This window comes from Vespa crabro, chromosome 2 (genome assembly GCF_910589235.1).
Source record: "Vespa crabro chromosome 2, iyVesCrab1.2, whole genome shotgun sequence".
Lineage (NCBI taxonomy): Eukaryota > Metazoa > Arthropoda > Insecta > Hymenoptera > Vespidae > Vespa > Vespa crabro.
Window position 1 is genome coordinate 7,535,499 of NC_060956.1, and position 21,201 is coordinate 7,556,699.

A 21,201-nucleotide genomic window follows, 5' to 3' on the forward strand; every position below is an offset into this window, starting at 1 on the left:
TTAGAAAAATGATTTCTTATAATAATCAAATGTGTAAATATAATACACATAAGAAAAAAAAAATAATAATATACCGGGACAAAAACAAATTTGATTTATGGTACCTACATTTTTTGTTTATTTATTTCTACGCGATGGGACACTGTGAAATCTACAGTATGTACAGATGAAAGTTTCGTAAACGCAACGAATATCTTATTAACGTTAATCTTAAACAAATAAGTAATAGGATGTCCATGAGAAGATACAAAGTATTGAAATATCTGGATTATTACAAAAAAAAATAGTAAGAAAAAACAAAAATAAAAAAAGAACAAAAACAAAAAAAAAACTAACTTTAAAAAAATCTAATAATAACGAGAGCTTAAGAATTCGTCTAATCGTAACACGAAATTTGTTCGATTAAAACAAGTTAACACAACTCTCATAAACATTATATATATATATATATATATATATATATATATATATATATATATATATATATATGTCTACTTTTACATTTACATTTGGTTATATCAGTCATAGGTATACGATGACTTAACAAGATGAACGCGTAAAATTATAAAATCATAAAGAACTAATTAAAATACTAAAAGCAATATTTACATTGTCTCGTTAAATCATATAATAAAATCTACTAAAACTCAAATAAAAGAAAGATGGATATAAGATATGAACTTTTAACATGTATCTATCTAATTCGTATTTAAATATACACTCTTCTTTTTAAATATAGTATCTTAGAAAAAGACAGTCTATAAATGGGTTGCGTCTATCTGAATCGTACGCGAATATAATTTTTAGTTTTCTTTTTCTTTTTCTCCTCTTTTCTCTTCTTTTCTTTTTTTTTTCTTTTCTCCGTTTTTCTTCTTCCTTCCTATACAGCTTAATCACTATCGGCACGTCAGTCTCATACAATTTCGTTCAAGCTCTAAACTCGTATCAAAAAATATATATCTTAAATCAATGGAAAACCTAATGATATATATATATATATAGTTCTTCTATGAATCGAACTTAATCATTTACAAAAATATGAAATATAGAGTTGGCGGAGTGAGTAGTCCCGACGAGAAAACGTATAAGTTTGTTTTAACACGATTTTTCGTTGTCCCGTCCCTCCTTCTCCTCCTCTTCCCTCTCCTTCTCTTCCTCTTTCTCCACCTTCTTTTCTTCTTGAACCATCGTAATCATCAACCCTGGCTACTCGCCGGCACCTTTAGTGCCTGCAATTCACGTACGTGACCGTTTCGCCGTTTACGACGCGAACGTAACGAGTACAGGCTCGGACGAAAAGTGCAGGTAAGTGGTGGTCTGTAAAAAAATAAAAGAAAAGCCCAATTACATTTGTAAGTCGAAGGGAGCCTGGGAGAGAAGAAGAAGAAGACGAAGAAGAAGTTTGATGTTTTAAAAATACAAAGAAAAAAAGAAAAGAGGAAAAGAAGTATATATAAAAAAAAAGAAAATAAAAGAAATGCTTATTTCGAACCAGCAGAGAACACGAAAATTACATATGTATGTGATGTGTATATATATATATATATATATATATATATATATATATATATACACATGTAAGTACATATTACACGAGACATGCAGATGAAAAACGATGAAACAGAACATCGAAACGATCCTTTTTCTTCCTTCGATCGATACCACGATAGAAAGAGAGAAAAGGAAAGGAAAAATCGATTAAATGGTTATTGGCACACGTCGTTAATTATCAGATGAAAAATCTCACAGGCAAAGAAACAGAAAGAGAAAAGTAAAGAATTAAAGCAAGATAAAGAAAAAGAAGAAGAAGAATAAGAAGAGGAAAAAGAAATAGAAGAAGAAGAAAAAGAAATAGAAGAAGAAGAAGAAATAGAAGAAGTAGAAAAGAGAGAGAAAAAAATGCTGGAGTTAGTACTGTTAGGTCACACACTCACATGCCTTCTGATCGTCGTCGCCGTTCGAGCAAGACGGCTCCTGAATGTAAAGGGCCGGTTTGAGCGGTCGACCATCCTGATCCTCCACCTGAATTACCAGCCCGTGATTGCCGCCGTTACCATGTGGATTTCTTGGATTTAGCCTCCAAAATCTGAGTCCTTGTCGTACGTCTAATGCCAAGTGTGTACCCTCGTTCGTCAATGGCGTCACCAAAGAGTCCATCAAGCGTTTCTTTGCTACGATAAGTTTGAAGGATTGAGACTCGTTGTATCTTTTTTTGGATGAGGGGTGAGGGAAAGGGGGAATTTTTTCGATACGAAGAAGAAAGAAAAAATGTAAACAAAAAGTAAGAAGTAACCGTGACCGGTCCCTCACCTCGATGCTTTCTCAACGTTTTCGTGTAATAGTAAACTGATATTCTGATCTTCTTCTCGTCCTCCTCTTCTTGTTCGTCAACGACACTACCACTCATACTTGGTAAAGACGACGTAAGATTCTCTTGCGGTAACTTGTAGATCCTTAATTTCGCAGCGACCACGTGCTCGCCCGACGTCAGATTCAATTGAAAGTGCATGTTCATCGAGAACGGGTCGGCCCAAGCTTCCTGATCCGTGTTACGCGGCGTTTGACCTGTCACACGTTAACGAATTTCCCCATTGGCGAGACTGAAATATATATCCTCTTCGTTCTCGAGACGATTAGATGAGCGATTAGATTACTCACACGTAGGCGAGAACATGGTCAGCCTTTCGCGTTGAACCTTATTCGCGTTCGAGCTTAGGTTGAACCTTCCTGTTAGTGCCAGTACTCTTGATTTTATATCTTCGATCGCTTTCTGGCCTTGACTAGTAAAGAAAAATATATTTCTCGTTAAAACGAATATTGATATTAGAAAAAAAAAAAAAAAAAAAATTAGAAAAAAAAAGAAGAGCATGAGATCGAACGAGAGAATGGGAATGGCATGCCAAGCATTTTTCTGAACGGCAAGAAGCAGCAGCTAAATAAATTTCATAACAACATATTAATATTATTTCGTTACATTTATTAAATAATATAATATGAATATAAACTAATATAAACATTATCATTATATATGACATTTGTTAATTCGTATCGTAGATACTAGTCCTTAACGAAAATTGATATTATCAAAATATTATCACAGTTCTTTGTCGATCAAAAAATCATGCACACTGATACAAATCTTTCGATTATTTATCGACTTAAAAAAAAAAAAACAAAAGTAAAGAAAGAAAATAGGAATAATCAAACTCGATCGGTATCATAAGAGCATTTATCTATGAGAGGAAAATATCGGATGATTAAAATTAAGATTCTCATTAGTTGAAAAAAAAAGAAATAAAAAGAAAACAAAAAAGAAAAAGATTAAAAACAAATACAAAATCAAGAGGACACACATATAGAAAGAAAGGAAGATCACAAATCGCACCAAGTGTCCGTCTATGAATATAATATGCTATCTCTATCAAACATTTTCGAGCTCGATTATGAAATAGCAATTATGTGCACGCCGAGCTACGAAAATCTTCACCTCTAGAAACTATTTACGGGGACTTCCGTGTGCTATGACGCTATTGTAGGCAGTCAGGCAAGCAGGCAGGCAAGACAATCAGGCAAGCAGGCAGGCAGGAAAGCAGGCAGGCAAGCAGGCAACGATGGTCAGTGACCTAGAAAGAGGCTACAGGCTATAGGTCCGAGTCATTTATTATACGCTCTAGACAGCGGCTAGACGGACAGTGAAGATATCGGCACCCCGATCAGTTTTCTCTCTCTCTCTCTCTCTCTCTTTCATTCTCATTCTCTTTTTCTCTCTCTCTTTCTCTCTTTCTCTCTTTCTCTTTGAAATGTCTTAAGGTGTATATAAGTGTATGCGTGTTGTGTGTTTGTATGAAAGAGAGAGAGAGAGAGAGAGAGAGAGAAATGCGCGCTTGAGCGCTAGCGCAGACACGAATGCAGCCGTTCCATGGCCGCGCCTCGAATCTCGAAGGAGTTTCAGGACTCGTCTCGATTTGCATTCCACGTCCTTCTTCTTACAGTCATCGTTTGAATTTTTGAGTTTTAGAAAATAATCTCTGATTATTATTATTATTATTATTATTGTTATTGTTATTATTATTGTTATTATTATTATTGTTATTATTATTGTTATTATTATTATTATTATTATTATTATTATTATTATTATTATTATTATTATTATTATTATTATTATTATAGTTTGAACGTTATCTAATAAGTCGACAAAGTGATCCATCATCGATGTGACTTTATTATATTATCTTCTTTGTGTTTTTCTATTTTGTTTCTCTTCGTTTCTTTTTTCTTTTTTCTTTTCTCTTTTCTCCTTTTTACAAGCTCGGTAACGAGAGACAGATTTTTATCTTTATTATGAGATGAAAAAAAGAAGAGGAAGAAGAGGAAGAAGAAGAAGGAGAAGAGGAAGGAGAAGAAGAAGACTGGTAGCTTGGTCGGTATTTATACAAGCACCTTTCTCTCAAGATAAGACTGCTACGGGAAAGAGAGACAGAAAGAGAGAGAGAAAGAGAGAGAGAGAAAGAGAGAAAAGAGAGAGAGAGAAAAGAGAGAGAGAAAAAGAAAGAGAGAGTATATTTGATAGATGTGTATAGGGTACACAGAGACACAGGTATTTAGAAACATGCAGAGAAACGTTACGATCGTCGTTATAAGGGGTTAAACTTGAGCCGATGCCACGTCAACGACCTCCACCCGCATATAAAAATTTTCTTTTGGTAAAAAATAAGAAGAAAAATGTTACATCGAGTTTGAAAGAAGGTGAACAAAGTGAAATAATTCTTCGGCCCTTCTTATCATTTATTTTATTTTACTTTATTTTATTTTATTTCATTTTATTTCTTTCCCGTTACCCTTCCTTTCCTTTTATTTTCCTTTCTTTTAAAACATAGAAAGAAAGAAAGAGAGATTTTCTTTGATTTCTCATAAAAAACTAAAAAGAGGAAGAAAGTCGTAAGAAATCTTAGGACGAAATCTCTACTACCTCTTAGATTCGATTCTAGGCATGCTCGTTGATCTAGTCGCGTCCAAGTCACGCATTCTACGCCGTCTCGTTGCGTACGTGCCTCGTCTGACTACCGTCTGGTCTGGGAAAGAGGACTCGCGAGGAGAGTCAGTCTGGAGGCCGTCGTCGAACATGAGAACAGATCCGGTAGGATTACGAAGATACCGTAATTTTTTTTTCTTTTTTTTTCTCTCTCTCTTTCTCTCTCTCACTCTCTTTATGAAGATTTTTCTTTCTTTCTTTCTTTCTATTAGATCAGGAGATAAGATAATGAATCAGAAACTTTCCAATTCAAATTGGATACTTACAGTTGGTAAAGATAAAAAGAAAAAGAAAAAAAAAGAGACAGAAGAAGAAAAAAGAGATAAACAAAAGAATTGATAAGTTCGTGGATGAAAACAAAAAAAAAAACAAAAAAAGACAAACCAAAAACAAAAGAAAAAAAAAAGAGGAAAAAACAAACAAACAAAAAGTAAACCTTTCAAGATAGAAGCTCGCACTGGTTTAGCTACTTTAAGAAACAGGAACAATCTCAGGTAAAAATTATGAGGAGAACGAGATGAATATCGGGACAGGTTATAATCGGTGCATCGAAAAAGGAAGAAAGAAAGGAGAAAGGAAAAAAAATGCAACATGCATCGCTCGTTGACGAGGGTTGGGATGAAGTCACTCGAAACTTCCTTCTCTATCCTTTTCTCTCTCTCTTTCTCTCTCCCTCTCTCTCTCATTCTCTCTCTCTCTCTCTCTTCTCTTTCTCATCTCTCTCTTTCTATCTTATACCGTCGATCCGTCTGCGTTCACGTAGGAAGAGAGACGCATAGACAAGGTCAGCGCATTAAATTGAAATGTGTTACATAACGTCGTAAGAGAACAGCCTAACTGCAGTCCGACTAGACACTCGGTTATTACGAGGGTGCTCAACTCGGCTGGCCAGACTGCGTTTAAGTATGCAAACGACGGTTCTCGATTACTATTATGACTGTCGCGAAAAAGAACAGACGCATAAATCGCAGCCTGAGACGTGCGTCCTCCCGCCCTCCTACTCTCCCACCCTTTCTCTCTCTCTCTCTCTCTTTCTCTCTTTCTTTTTCTTTTTTTCTCTCTTTCTCTTTCTTGCTCAAGAAATCTTCGTTCATTGTATCCATGTATCTTTTGTTTGGATCATTTCTCCCTCTCTTTCTCTCCTTTTCTCTTTGAATAATCATTGACAGCTGATGATCATTGATCATGATTGTGTTTCCACTTGATTAAAATCTTATGTTTTAAGTATTACATACACTTATATATATATATATATACATATATATATATATATATAGTGTATATATGTAATTTGTGTATATATATATATATATATTTATATATTTTTTAATACACGTGTCGAGATATTTGTCATTTGAATTCTCTCTCTCTCTCTCTCTCTCTCTCTCTCTCTCTCTGCTGACCACTCTTCTTCATAAAAAGATATCACGAAAATAATAATTAGTAAAACTTATTAAGAACTTAATTAATCCTTAAATATGATCAACGCGTGTTATATTAAAAAAAGAACTTTTTTTTTGTACGATCGCGTAATTCTAAACTCAGCTAAATTTTTTCTCGTTCGATGAGCAAAACTTAGATCAAGAACGTATCCCAGTTAGAAATGTTCCGATTTCTTGTATACAAAAGAGAGAGAGAGAGAGAGATAGAGAGAGAGAGAGAGAGAGAGTCTACGCCAGTGCCGGCACGAATGCATTTACGCGTCTAGACTTAATAAAATAAAAGAAAGGCCTCTTGCGCGCTTACCCGACCGCGCGGGAGGAGGTCGGCCAAGAGGAAGACGATTTAAAAACGTAGCTAGACTCCGACGGAGCCAGGGAAATTCCACCACGAGTGTCCTTCCATAAGCTACCTGAGATGAGTCTGTCTCCTTTCTCTCTGTTCCTTCTCCGCCTCCCCTCTTACACCAAGCTTATCTACCCGGTCTCTCCCATTAACCACCACCCCCTTCTCATCCCTCTTATAATTTCTTCCCTCTAGTCTCGAAAAAGAAGGAGAAGACAAGAAATACATAGATATTTTTCTTTTTGTTTTTTTTTTTTCTTTTTTTTTTTTAAATCCGCGACGAACGATAAAAATCATGAAGCGTAGTTCGGGTCGACTTCAAAGAAAACGAAAAAAGAGAAGAAAAAACAAAATGAATAAAAGGTGAGAGAAGTCGAAGATAAAAAATCCGCACGTGGACGTTCGCTATAACGGAACTGGTTTGCCGAGTCTCCACCGCGAAATTTTAATTTTTTTTCTATTTATTTTTTGTTTTTTTTCTGTTTTTTTATACGATTTCTTCGTTTTTTTTCCTTGTTTTATTTTTTTTTTTCTTTTTTTTACAACGTTACAAACACCGTTCAGTTTTTTGTCGAAAAGATCATTCTTTTTCAATGAGACACGCGTCGTCTTTCCTGTTGTTTTCTTGTTTTTGTCTTTTTCTTTTTTCTTCTTTCATTTGTTTACGGTAATCAACATCGAATTATATCACAAGTTATTATGATTTAATCGTGATAAAAAGTAACAACAAATGAATTGACAGTTGTTTCTAGACATTGATTTCTATTTCATTTATTCAAATATAAATATATTAATTATTTAAATATAAAATTAATGCGTAAGAAACACATCATAAGCAACAAGATTTCTAATCTATCACGTATTAAATTTTCTAATTAAAGTTATAAAGATTCTGAAATAACATGTATATACGTATAATTAAATGAAAAAAAAAATTGACAAATTTAATGTGATACTCTCTTTCATTTTCTCTCTCTCTTTTTCTCTTTCTCTCTCTGTCTCTTTATTTCTCTCTCTCTCTTTTCTAATTTTACTTAAATTAAGAGAACACAAAGCAAAGAGAAAAAGATCTAGAAGGAAACGTGATGCTTCCTATTTTTTCCATGAGTTTTTTGTTTTTTATGTTCCATCGAGATATTTTTACATGACGGGGGCAACGTTTCGAGGAGAACGTCGTCGTCGTCGTTGTCGTCTTCTTCTTCTACTCTAAACGTCCCGCGGATTCGATAGCGCGCGGGCGCTCACGCGTGCCTTCCGATTCGTCGTTTTAACGATCTATCGCGGCCTTTCGCGCACGTGCGCGAATAAATATCGTGCGCAGTAAAAGTCTAGCAAGCGTGCGCGGGTTGGTAGTTGCATCGAAAATGTTCGAAATAAATGTCAGAGTTACTCAACGAAAGTTGAATGTTTCATGTCGTCAAAGTTACAAGCTTGGTTAATTTTTGTTTCTTTTAAAAGATATCCCGTGTCACCATAACTTTTAGATTAAAAAGTTCACGCTAGTTTGAAATAACGTATAATAAATTTAGTTAGAAAATCATTCGATTTAGCAAAGAAAGCATAGAATTATAACACACTTGAAAAAAAATGAAAAAGAATAAAGTGAAGAGAACGATGAAAAATAAGAGGGATAAAAAGAAAGAGAGAAGAGGAGAGAGAAGAAAAAAAAGAAATAAAGAAAAAGATGTAACATGGCACACGATATCCCTTACCAACGCGGCTGATATTTTAGCCTCAACTGAGGCTTACCTGTCGAAGGTTGATGTTAGGTTTCCTCTAAAAGACGAAAAAGCACAATTTGTGAATATCAATGTTGCGCACGCAACATCGCAAAGCCGTAGCACGTGATAAATCGAGAATTATTACATCGAATGAATCCTATCGATTTGCGTACGAAAAAGATAAATATCTATATTTAGACATTATTATGAGAGAATGATCATTGTTAATATAAAATCATTTATTGATAACATTATTATCAATAATTTTGTAATATTATCATCGATAATTGAAAATAAAGAAATTATTGGCTGTTTTCGTTTTCATACGCAAAAAGAATGAAAATGAAAAAAAGAAAGATTATGATAACTTACTCTCGTCGATGAGCCAGAGCCAATTCCTGATAAGACGAAAAGGATTGATTGTCCATCGATGTTAAATTGGTGTTAGCCATGAAGAGTTTTACCGATTCGGGAGTGTCGTTTTGATACTCGGCAGTGTCGTTCTCATTTTCTTCGAAGCTCGTAGAATTGTGTTCATAATTTGGAAGAGCTTCGTCCTCGTATTCCAATGGCTCGTTTTCGTCTTCTACGTTTTCGTAATCCGCGAGAGAATCCGCTAGAGATGGTATCACTCGATAAACGTCGTCTTCAACCCACTCCAATCCTTCGTATTCGCTGATACGTTTGACCGATAATTTCGAGATATCCCCGTCGTTCGTTCTGTTCGTTGAATTTTCATTTCTCGATTCCAATTCGTTGGTGACATTGCTATCAACGATAACACGAGATCCTTCCGACAAAGTAACATTTTTCACGTCAATAAAATTTTTTGTATTAGTTTCTTGAATTTCCACAGGATTAGTTGGATCAAAACGATTCGGTTTGCCCAAGTAATTTAACTTAGCTAGTTTAAGATCGTCCAATCGATAAACTACAGGAATTGAGGATGGTGAAGATGATGATGACGATGATGATGAAGACGAAGAAGTAAAGGAATAAGGAGAAGAAGAAGAAGTGACAATGGTCGAACTGTGAAAGGAATTACCAGTGTTTGTTAATGAATTTTGTTTCGAATAAGACGATCCACGATATTTCGGAACTCTCGGAAAGCCACGATCCACCTGTTTCCTTGGTATCCTCGATTTTTCGTCGGAACTTGATGAATCGAATTCGGAATCGTCGTAACGTATCTTAAATATCACGTGCGGTTCCATAGCCTTGTCGAAATTACGATGGAAATTCTCAGATGACGAATTCCCATCGTCGTTGTCGTTGTCATCATTCTTTTTGTTGTTATTGTTGTTCTTATCCATCGGACGTTTCTCCTTCAATTCCTTCGCACTATCATCGTAATCAGATATACTAGGATCAGACCAAGTCTGTTGGAGTTCCATTTTCGAGGCTAGATTTTCGTAATCCATCACGGCCTGTCGATTGTAAGCATCGAAATCGAAATCCTCGTCGTACGTCGATTTCTCTTGAATCTTTTCTCTTTTCTTCTTTTCGTATTTAGACAAATCGAATTCCATTGAATTCTTTCCGTCCTCAAAATGTTTTCCCTTAGATCTGTGCCTTTCCCTTTCTAACTTGATCTTCTCCTCCCGTCTTCTCTCCTCTTCCTTCTTCTTACCAAGCTCGTATTCGCGAATCGCGAGGATCTCATCCAAACTGTAATTCAAACTTTTCAGCAATATCATATCGGCCGTACTAAGATCACCCGTGATTATCTTCACTATGGCCTTTTCCAACATCTTCTCAAGCCTACGCGCGCTGAACGGTACCGAAACTTTTCCCTCTTCTAACTTCAAACTTTTCCTTGTCTTTTCACTTATACTCATTGGTACATCATCATCGTTCCTTTCAAAATTGTTTATCGTTTCGTCGAGAAGATGTTCCCTATTACTGCTACTGCTGCTGCTACTACTACTACTACTACTACTACTGCTACTACTGCTACTGCTACTGCTATTACTATTGCTACTGCTACTATTACTACTACTACTACTACTACTACTACTACTACTACTATTCGGTGTATGACGACGACGATGATGATGTTGATGCTGATGAGACCAACCACAAACAACGATGTTCATCACCAGCAACAAAACGATTGACCACCTCAACCTCATCTTTTACAAATCTTTACCGAATCTCGTCGTTTATTTCGAATCTCAAATTACATAGACAGAATGTACCTATCTCGTCAACTCAGCAATGATTCGAAGAGCATTCTCTTTCTATATATAACTCTCTCTCTCTCTCTCTCTCTCTCTTTTTCTCTCTCTATCTCTATCTCTATCTCTATGTCTATCTCTATCTCTACCCTCTTCTTTCTTTCTCTTTTATTACTTTTAGAAGAGTACTCTTATTTGATCTCGATCGAAAGTATGCGCGCTTGCACGTTCATTCGAGCGCGTACCGAGAACTTTGGAAGCACCACGTGAAAGAGGAACACTCGGTCTCCAATGCGAGCGTTACCAAAACTGATGTCGTACGATTGTGGTCCACCAGGCAAAATGTAGTCGCGTTGCTTCTCTTTCACTCTTTCTAGTTCATTCGTCTCGAACTTCTCGGACTAGTCTAAGTCGCGAGAGAAAAGGTAACCGTGATATTCCTGCGAGTTAGGGAAGAGTGCCAAAGAGTTTATCTAGCTTCTTTTCTATCTTTATCTATTATTTATCTCTCTCTCTTTCTTTCTCTCTCTTTATCTTTTTCTACTTCTTCTCCCTCTCTCTCTCTCTCTCTCTCTCTCTTTATGTGCGTGTGCACCGGCCGAGCAGTAGGTCTCGACTGAGACGTAGTGCCGCCTTCCTCACGGACATAATTCTGTCTACTCACTAATTCCGAGACAAGCACGAAGCCGCGAGAGAGGAGACGGTGCCGGTGTTACTACGATGACTCCTCCTCCTCCTCCTCCTCTTCTCTCTCTCTTTCTCTCTCTCTTTCTCTCTCTTTCTCTTTCTCCTTCTGTCTCTTTCTTCTCTTTCTATCTCTCTGTCTTTCTGCTACTCTTTCTCCCCTCCCTTTCGCCGAGGTTTCTCTCCCTCTCGTCTTCTCGCCTCCACCCGGTGTTTTCTACGTAGAGGAGAGACCCTTTCGAACGTGTGTCTCTTCCTCTTCTCCTTCTTCTTCTCCTTCTCCTTCTTCTTCTTCTTCTTCTTCTCTTTCTTCTTCTTCTTCTTCTTCTTCCTCCTCCAAAATCTTTCTCCCACTTCTTTCTCTTTACCTCTTTCTTTTTTCTTTCTTCCTTTTCTTTTTTTCCTTCGAAATCGAGTGGACCAGTCACTTCGATTCTGTTTACTTTCAAGTTTCTCGATTTCACTCGAACTTCACGTTTCGAATCTTTGAATATCGTTCAAATTCTATATCAATCGTTGGATTTGCATTTATCTTTCTTTCTTTCTTACTTTCTATTACCTTATCGTAATGTCAATTATTTAGAAAGGGGGTAGATAAACATAAAACGAAAAGAAAAAAAATTAGCGAGAAGCGAAAAGTCGCGTTGGCGTTCGTACAATGATTTCAGGGGCGGCCGACGTACGATTTTATAAGGTGTCCCCCTCTCCGCTTTGTCTAGACGAATCGAAAGATATAATCTTTGAATCATAATGTATCGCTTTTAATAAATGCAGCCTCCGCGTGCGCGCGTGAAAATGCCATGCGCGCACGGCGGCGCGCGCCCGTCCGAGAAACGAAGTGGGTCCTAAAAGAAGAAGAGGAGGAAGAAGAGGAAGAAGAAGAAGAAGAAGAAGAAGAAGAAGAAGAAAAATGGGGTGGAGATTCGGATAAATCAACTTGATCCTATTAAGAACGAAATTCTTTTCTATTTTGGAATTAATTAATTTCCTCAATTTATTTCTATATTCAAAATCTAATCTCGTTTGGAGAATAAACATCTATCGTTAATTAATATTCTTAATCAACAGATTTCTCTTTTTCTTTTACTTTCTTTTTATTTCCTTTTTTTTTTTTGTTCAGATCTAAATCCTTCTATTAATGCGTTCTAATCACATTTTATAAATACGTAAAAACGATTTTAATTGACTTTCGACTTATTTCATTATCGATGTTATATAGAATAATCGTCGTCCTTTAAATTCTAATCCTTCGAGAACGAATGATATCATTATCAGGATTATGTCGTCTTTTTTTTCTCTTCTTTCGCGACGTTCGATTACCAAGAAACTTCTTGGAAGGTATGTAAATACTTTGAACTCTACTCCCCACCCATCCTTTGCCCTTTACTCCATCCACCCTTCCACAGGTGTCAGTCATAATTTAAATAAGATTCTTCTCGCTCACATTCATGCGTTGCAATTTGTAGAGAAGGAACTGAATATAAGAACGAACATAGGAACGAACGAACGGTAGGAGAAATATATTTTTAGGATATTAGCTGGACGTTAAATTAGCGTGACGCCATAAAACGCGAAAATTAGGTTAAAGAATTCGGTCCTCCAAAAGTGGTCCGCACCGTCTGGCCGGCTACCTAACGGTCGGCTAATACTAGCCTTTCGAAGGTCCGAACGGTTAAAATAAATCCTCTCGAGGTAGTTCTCTCTATCTCTCTCTCTCTTTCTCTTTCTCTATCTCTCTTTCTTGTCTGGATATGCCGGAAGTGCGGCGTACCGCGTCTCGAATCTTTTCTTGACGTTTTTCTTTCGTTCCTACTCATCATCATCGTTATATTCTTTTTCTACTTCTTCCTCTTCTTCTTTTTTGTTTTTCTTCTTCTCCTTTTTCATCTTCTTCTTATTTTTCTTCTTATACTAACGTCCATTCTTCTTCCGTTTCACATTCAAAGGATCGTATCGATGAAGCAACAAATATCTCTAATACCAGAAGAAGAAAAAAAAAAATTATTCGCCGAGCATGTCAGGGTCGAATTCGTGAGGTGGTAAACAAGTCGATCAGGAACGAAATGACGCATACACCACCCTTTTGTCACGTCGAGTTAGTCAGAGTTATCGGTAGCTATCGGCATAGGCGTAGAATGAATAGATCTATACAAATTATCGGTCTGATTAAACGAAATTTATATATAAATTTAAATTCTAACTATATATGGGAATTTCTCAATGATAAAATTATCCTACATTATCATCGAGAACTTTCTTTCCTCCCCTCCTCTCCGTTCGAACGAAAGAAAGAATAAAGTGCTTTCGTTACACGTGTAAGTAATAGAGAGGATCGTAAGGAATCGAGGATTCGCAAGGAAAGGCGGCGCCAATGGGCACGTGTGTGCTCGAAGTGCATCCCGTTGCGCTGGATGCGTCGCACGCGCAACACGGAGGATGCGTATGGTTGAGATGAGAGACAAAGAGAAAGAGAAAGAAAGAAAGAAAGAGAGGAGGAGGAGGGGGGGAAGAAAGAGGGAGATAGAAAAGAACGTGAGGAGTATGGGAGGAGTAAAGAAAGGGACAAAGAAAGGAAAAAGGAAGGAAGGGATAAAGAGACGGAAGGAGATGGAAAGACAGGAACGAAACAGAGAGAGAGAGAGAGAGAGAGAGAGAGAGAGGGACAGAGAGAGAGAGAGAGAGAGAGAGAGAGAGAAAGAGAAAGAAGTAGAAGGAAAAGGGGAGAGGGGAGGGAATGCAATTTGATCCCAAGCGAGTCCGCCGAATGTCCGCGCGGTGCAACGGCTGCTGACGTCAGCTCCGAATCCTCCGTCGCGAGAGTCGGACGTACGGACAGACAATCTGGCGTCTAGACGTACCAAAATAAATAACGCACGGGGCCCGTCTCGGCGCGGCATCAAATTGTTGTTTGCACTCGTAACAGTCATCGTTCGTCGTCCTTGCCGGGGAGCCTTCTCGATGGACCTTCGTGGAGGTCCTCACGGAGATCCTCCCCTCCTTTTTTTTCTCCCACTCGTCAACAAGTACCGACCGATCATCGTCGGGGAGAAAGTTTTTCTTTCTCTCTCTTTCTCTCTCTCTCTCTCTCTCTCTCTCACTCTTGTTTGTATGTACTCTCGCAGGTGATCCTTTAAAGCGTCGATGGAAATCTCTGATGTCAGAAAAATCGCTTAAACTCGAACACCTTCTCTCAAAACCGCCCACACGTGTATGGCTCAAACCTTTCGATTGGAATTGTAAAGGAAGGAAAAGAGAAAGAGAGAAATAGAGGGAGATGAAAAAAAAGAAACGATCTGAGCTCGAAGGGAGGTGTAAAGAGAGACGGAAAGACGAGAGGAAAAAGAAAAAAGAATGGAAATGGTGCAATTTGCATTGGAGTCGTCCACCCTCCTACGTCGTTCGAAGCAGACGACAATCGCGATAAGGCCTCCTTGGAATCCGGCAGGAGCCTCTCTCAGTCTGTCTGTCTCTCTTTCTCTCTCTCTCTCTCTCTATCTCTCTTTCCTTTTAGCAGAGTCCAGGCCGATCGCTTCTTGGAATCGGGATTTGAATTTCGAACGGATTGCGCAATCGAAGTCGCGCACCCACGCATAGATGCGATCCGATCGTTTCTTTTGTTGTTTTTTTTTATTTATTTGTTTCTTTATTTTTTTGTCCTTTCTTTCTTTTTCTTTTCTCTCTCTCTCTTTCTCTCCCTCTCTTTCTTTCTCTCTATCTCTCTCTATCTCTCTCTTTCTATCTCTTTCTATCTCTCCTCTCTTTTTTCTCTCTTATCGTCTCCTCTCTCGAAAACCGATCGACGTTCCTTCTCAACGCGATACGCAATCTCTTTTTTATATTATTCTTCGGTCTTCTCTCTCCTATCTTATTTTTCTTCTTCTACGTCTCCTCGTTTTCGTTCTTTTTATCGCTTGTTTCGATTCAAATCGTTTTCGAAAGTTTTAATTTGCATCTCGATTCGATCGATTCTAATCGCGCGAACTACTTTTTTATTCGACATCTCCGCACTGACTCTTGTTACGATTTTCGATTTTATTCTTTCTCGTTCCATCTTTTCATCAATTTATTATTATGATTTCGTACGTTTGAGCGCCTGTGCGTATGTGTGTATGTGTGAGAAAAAAAGAAAGAGAGAGAGAGAGAGAGAGAGAGAGAGAAGTGGTTGTCCTTTCGCCATTTTTTATGGAAGGAAACTTTTGAAAAAAAAGAATATATGAAACTGTGTGAACCCTTGACGTCAAAAACTATATTAAATACAATTTTTTTATTTTATTTATTTACGTTTATAATTATATATATCGAGATTTTGAATTTTTGTTGAATTCCTAGAATTCTATGTAAAATTCAGAAGCTTTTTTATTTTATGAATAAATACAATGAAAAAATTGCATTTTTTCTTTATAGATTGACATCATATTTTTAATATCTAATTTATATATATATATATATATATATATATATATATATATATATATATATATAAATTAATTATTTATGATTTTCTTTTCATGATCATAGTTTTATTGTAGTAATATATTATATTTATATTTTTTTGCTATGTTTATACTTATATATGATATATCTATGACATCTACATAAATACTATTGATTTTATAAACAAATATTTCAAATAAAAATTGTTAAGCTTCGAGGAACAAATGTAGTAATCATTGCATCTATTTCGTAATGGGTGTTGTTATTAAGGTACGGAACATATTAATAATATTTTTTGAGTGCAAATCGATATCTCATTTTTGATAAAAATTATAAAGAATATTAACATGAATTGAACGAGCATTTACAGTGTACTTTTTTTATCAATATTTCATCGAGTTATGGCGATAATAATTACGGTATGGTATAGTCACTATTATAATCATAATCGTAATTACATCTACAACCATAACCACAATCACAATCGCAATGTCAAATCAAAAATCGCAAGTGCCTTGCTGTACTGTAATATAACTATTATCGCCATGACTTGATGAAATATCAATGAAAAGATACATTGTAGGTATTCGTTGGATTATTGATATTCTTTATAACTTTTGTTAAATTTAAAATATCGATTTCTAATAAAAAAAAAAAAAAAAATTATAACTTCCTATATCTCGAGAAAATAACTCCGATAAATATTATATTCTATCCTTCCCCCTCCGCCCTCTTTCCGAACGTAACAACTTTTATTTGAAAAATTCGTTTATAATGATCAATAGAATTTGATCGTTTAAAATCGTTTAAAATCATATAAGAATTCTGATATAAATACAATATAAAAACAAAAATGAAAAATTTAGAAGAAAAGAAAGAGATTCATATCAGTTAGAAATTAGCAAATGTTAGTTGTAACATCGAGAATTTGAAGGGAGTGGATCGAAAAGGGAGATAGAAAAAAGGAGTTGGAATCCAATCGGTCCGTTTGAAAGTGGTGTCGCGTGCTATGACATATATATACCATACAATACATACATACATATATAAAATAAAGCTCGCTCGTGTTCGACATTCCAACGTAACAAGAACCAATAGAAATGAGAGATGAAGAGGAAAGAGCCACAACGTAACCACGTATACGAACGCTCACGTTTATCTACGGTTTCCTACGATTACACATTATCCGATAGTCGTTCGGTTTAATCTATAATTATTTCGTAATTCTTCGTAATACTTCGTTTATACATTGATTTTACGTATTAAAAGATAAAAAATGAATATTATTTTTTATTTATTACACACATTTCGTAGATATTGAAAGGAAATATTTATCATTGAATGGAAATTTTGAATTTCTCTAAAAGAGAAATAAAGAAGAAGAGTTTCTCTACCTATAAGCAATATGTTAAATTTTTAATGAATCGCAAAATGGATCGCAAAACTTAGGTCAAAACCTTAAGAACCTTAGGATCGCAAATTTTAGGAAAAATTATTAATTTCTAAGAGAAAGTTCTTTTACAATGTTTAAAGTGTAAAATATACAATGATTTTGGTCTACCAGATTTTTAAAAATTGTTTAATACAAAAATTTCAACCGCGATATTGTTATAAACAAAAAGATTGAGAAACTCTGGTTTAAAGCATGTTTAAAAGATTTAAAAGATTTTTGAAGAAAAGCAATTTTTAAGTTACACTATATTCGATAAGTTTTAATGAATATCTTCATAATTATTTAATTGAAATAAGACAATAGAACAGATAGAGGTCTCAATGATATATTTTATTTCAATATTAAATGAGATAAAAAGATAAAATTTTTAATTATATTTTAGATTTATCTTCTATCTAACGTGTTTTTTATGTTCAATGTTACATTACCTTCTGATGAAATATCTACAATCTGTGTATAGTGTATAAAATGATCGAAAAGAACCGTAGAAGAATATTTCACTGTAAATTTTGATCAAAACTTAACATAAACTGTTATTCGTGATGTTGATTCAATTATAGCTTTCATAATTAAAATAATAATTAATCATCGCTTCATATATTTTTACAATCAACATTTTGTTTTGGGATTTAAAACGAAGATAAAATTTTTTTTTACTTGTATATCACATGTTGATCACCTGACACAACCCAGATACAAATAGCACTTTTCCTTCGTGATAAAATTTTTGTAATCAAATGTATGTACCAAGATCTTAGAAAAAGATCTGAAGAAGAGTTTTTATCAGCAGGAAGAAGAGATCGAATCCGATACTGCGAATAACTGGATGAAATGAAACGCAGGAAGGAGAGATGAAGGCGGAAACGCAAAAAGACACATTTCGTCACATTGTGCGCATTCGCAGAAGATGAAGAATGAGAAGATGGAAGATACTTTGGTACTCAATTTTCTTTTGCATTCTCGTGTGTCCAGAACCTTGGTGTACCCAGATCAGACTAGATGAGTTAGGACCGTCGGTTTATTATTTCCACGTGAGGCAGCAAACTTCACACGACTCGAATTCATCCTCTAGAATTTATCAGCGTCTAGCTTTGTAAAGAAAAAAATCATCGTGCTCGGTTCTTCTTTTTTCTTTCGCGAGAAATGAACGAAGTAGTCAAAGAAAAACAAAAAAAAAAAGCAAAAAAAAAGAAAAAGGAAAAAGAACACACGCAGGCAAAGAAGAAAAAGAAAAAATCGTTTGATCCAGTCGATTTGACAAAGATCTTGACAAATCGACGATTCTTTCAACCAGACGTAACGAAACGTCTGGTGTATCTCGTATTTCGCTATCTTCAACGTGTCTGGCATCGTTCCAGAAACCTAAAGCTGGCTGCCACCGTCTGTCTAGCCAACCTTTTACTACGTAGAAGTGGAAAATAGAAAATGTCACGTACAAAATTATCAAGGACATAGAATGTAGATCTTCCAATGTTGCGGCTAACTATAATCACATTGAGGAAAATTAAAGATTGTACGATTCACGTTCATGAAAATAATTCGTAGAATATCTGTTGTTATATCATTAGCTATTATTATTAATAAGAAGGAAAATGGATGGATAATTTATATTTTTATACGTCAAATTTTCGAGAAATAAAATATCTTATCGATTGACGAAGCAAAAGAGAAAAAGAAAATATGCCATAACCCCTGTATACATACATATAACACGTAGCGATACATGAATTCGTGTTGTACATGAGTTCGATTATACAAACATAAATTATGTATACATTTGGAAACATATATTTTCTTTTTTTTTTTTGTAAAAGACGCAAGAGTTTATGACAAAAAATATAAAATACATATTTGACATGTAACAATGAAATGTTGTTTATACGTATATAAAACTGTAAAAATATGTATATAAACACTTATACAACGAGACATTTCAATCTTTTTCGTCGTATTATGTGAAACCGTATTATATGGGGTCTACTGTATTTTGTATTAACTACGCAACAACAGAATTACATAAATCTTGTCCATTCTTTCTTTATTTATTTAAAGATTGAAGAAGAAAAAAGAATAATACGATCGTATACCTATCGTGTCCTTGATCAAAAGGAGAAAAGTTTGAAGGCGACATCCAAGGAAATATCGCTTGTCTCGTCGAGACGAGATAAGCGATGCATCGTCTTCCCGATCCACGACGTTCTTTCGACGACGTTGAGATGAGCCAGACGATTCAACCTTGATGACGAACTAACTCCTCCGATTACTCGGTATTCTTACACGAGAATAAATCTCAAACTTCCTTTTCTCTACTTCCTTTTGTATATACGAAAAAACAAATACGTGACAAAATTTCGAGTAAGATTCTATTAAAAATTTATAATTACTATTTAATATTAATTATTGTCTAGTATTGATAATAATTATTATTAATAATTTTATTATTGCCTATAACAGATATTTTACATATAGGATTTATTGTATAATAATAATATATAAGTACATATATAATATATATGTATATATATATATATATATATATATATATATATATATATAATTATTATAATAATATTTCTATATACAACTTATGTCTTTAAAATATGTATTATTATAATAATTAAAATAATTATTAGAGGGAGGAAGGGAGAAAGGGAGAAAGAGAGAGAGAGAGAGAGAGAGAGAGAGAGAGAGACGGAGAGGGAGAGAAAGAGAGATAGTATTTATTATATTGTAATTATCATAATAATAATTATAGTAATAAATTAGGAATATTATTATAATAATTATATTATCTATTTTTCCTTTTTTACAATATTAATGAGCGACGTGTTTCTATACGAGTGATATAGGTGTGTATATATATATATATATATATATATATATATATAAAGAGAGAAGAGAGAGAGAGAGAGAGAGAGAGAGAGAGAGAGAGAGAGAAATAGATGTTTTAAGTCTTTATCTTGTAAATTAATCCTGAACTTGTAAGAATATCTAATTAACAAAAGGTAACATTTCTTTTTCTCTCTCCTGACGTACAAATCCGACACGTGTAAACGTTCGTGTAATCGGTGCGTATCAGTCGTGATAACGTGAGCTGCATACTGCGTTTCTAATCTGTATTACTAGAATGAGAGTCGACGTTCTGTAAATTTACAAAGGTGTGGCATACAAGAAAAGAGAAAAGACATTTCTAACTTCTTCTTTTTTATTTCGAAATAAAACAAAACCAGACAATTCGAATTTTTTCGAAAAAAGAAAAAGAGAAAAAGAAAACGGAAAAAATTTCAATGTACAACAAAAAATAAACGATTCGAAGAATTCAAAATAATTAATTTTTTTGTGATCATATAGGATAATCACACACGTAGATATATCTACGTGTTACGAATTGCTTCTGTAAAAAACAAAAATTATTTTTAATTTAAAACAAAAAAAATGATTCGAAGAATTCAAAGTTATTAATTGTCCGATGATCACATATATCGTTCATAGACGTGTATATATATATATATATATATATATATATATATATATATATATATATATATATATATATATATATATATATATATATATATATATATATATACATATATATATACGTATATAATATATATACGTATATGTATTTATTTATATACATTCATACATACACGTGGAAAACATTTTAGAGAGGAGTGGTTTCCCATGGAAATACGTCTTTGAGTCGCATAATGTCGAGTGCATGTGATATTTTGCACGTTGCAGTCGCAAATGCTCTAGACGGCCCGGCTATTTAAAAGAGCTATTCGTCTCTCTCACTCTTACGACGCATCTCTTTTATTTCCTTTTACTCTCTCTCACTCTCTCTTTCTGAAAATGATTTAATTCATCCGCCGGACCTCAATTCCAGGTAAATTCTGCGAACGAACC

The 21,201-nt window shown here is 34.9% G+C and overlaps 1 protein-coding gene across 4 annotated transcripts in view; it reads right to left on the minus strand.

The window, feature by feature from the left end:
- Positions 1–18,387, minus strand: part of LOC124422040 (putative uncharacterized protein DDB_G0277255) — an 18,718-nt gene extending 331 nt beyond the window's left edge. Inside the window, exons 1-7 of one of the 4 annotated variants that reach the window (XM_046957924.1) lie at positions 17,947–18,387; positions 8,914–13,376; positions 8,570–8,596; positions 2,659–2,780; positions 2,311–2,565; positions 1,935–2,171; positions 1–1,317 (exon numbers count right to left, since the gene is read on the minus strand). The exon at positions 1–1,317 is cut by the window's left edge and continues 331 nt beyond it. In XM_046957924.1, the coding sequence (XP_046813880.1) occupies positions 1,223–1,317; positions 1,935–2,171; positions 2,311–2,565; positions 2,659–2,780; positions 8,570–8,596; positions 8,914–10,673 (2,496 nt within the window). In that variant the 5' untranslated portion in view covers positions 10,674–13,376; positions 17,947–18,387 and the 3' untranslated portion in view covers positions 1–1,222. Of the gene's footprint in view, positions 1,318–1,934; positions 2,172–2,310; positions 2,566–2,658; positions 2,781–8,569; positions 8,597–8,913; positions 13,957–17,946 lie in introns of those variants that run through there. The other 3 variants (XM_046957927.1, XM_046957926.1, XM_046957925.1) reach the window with 3 other exon arrangements.
- Between the last annotated feature and the right edge of the window lie 2,814 nt (positions 18,388–21,201).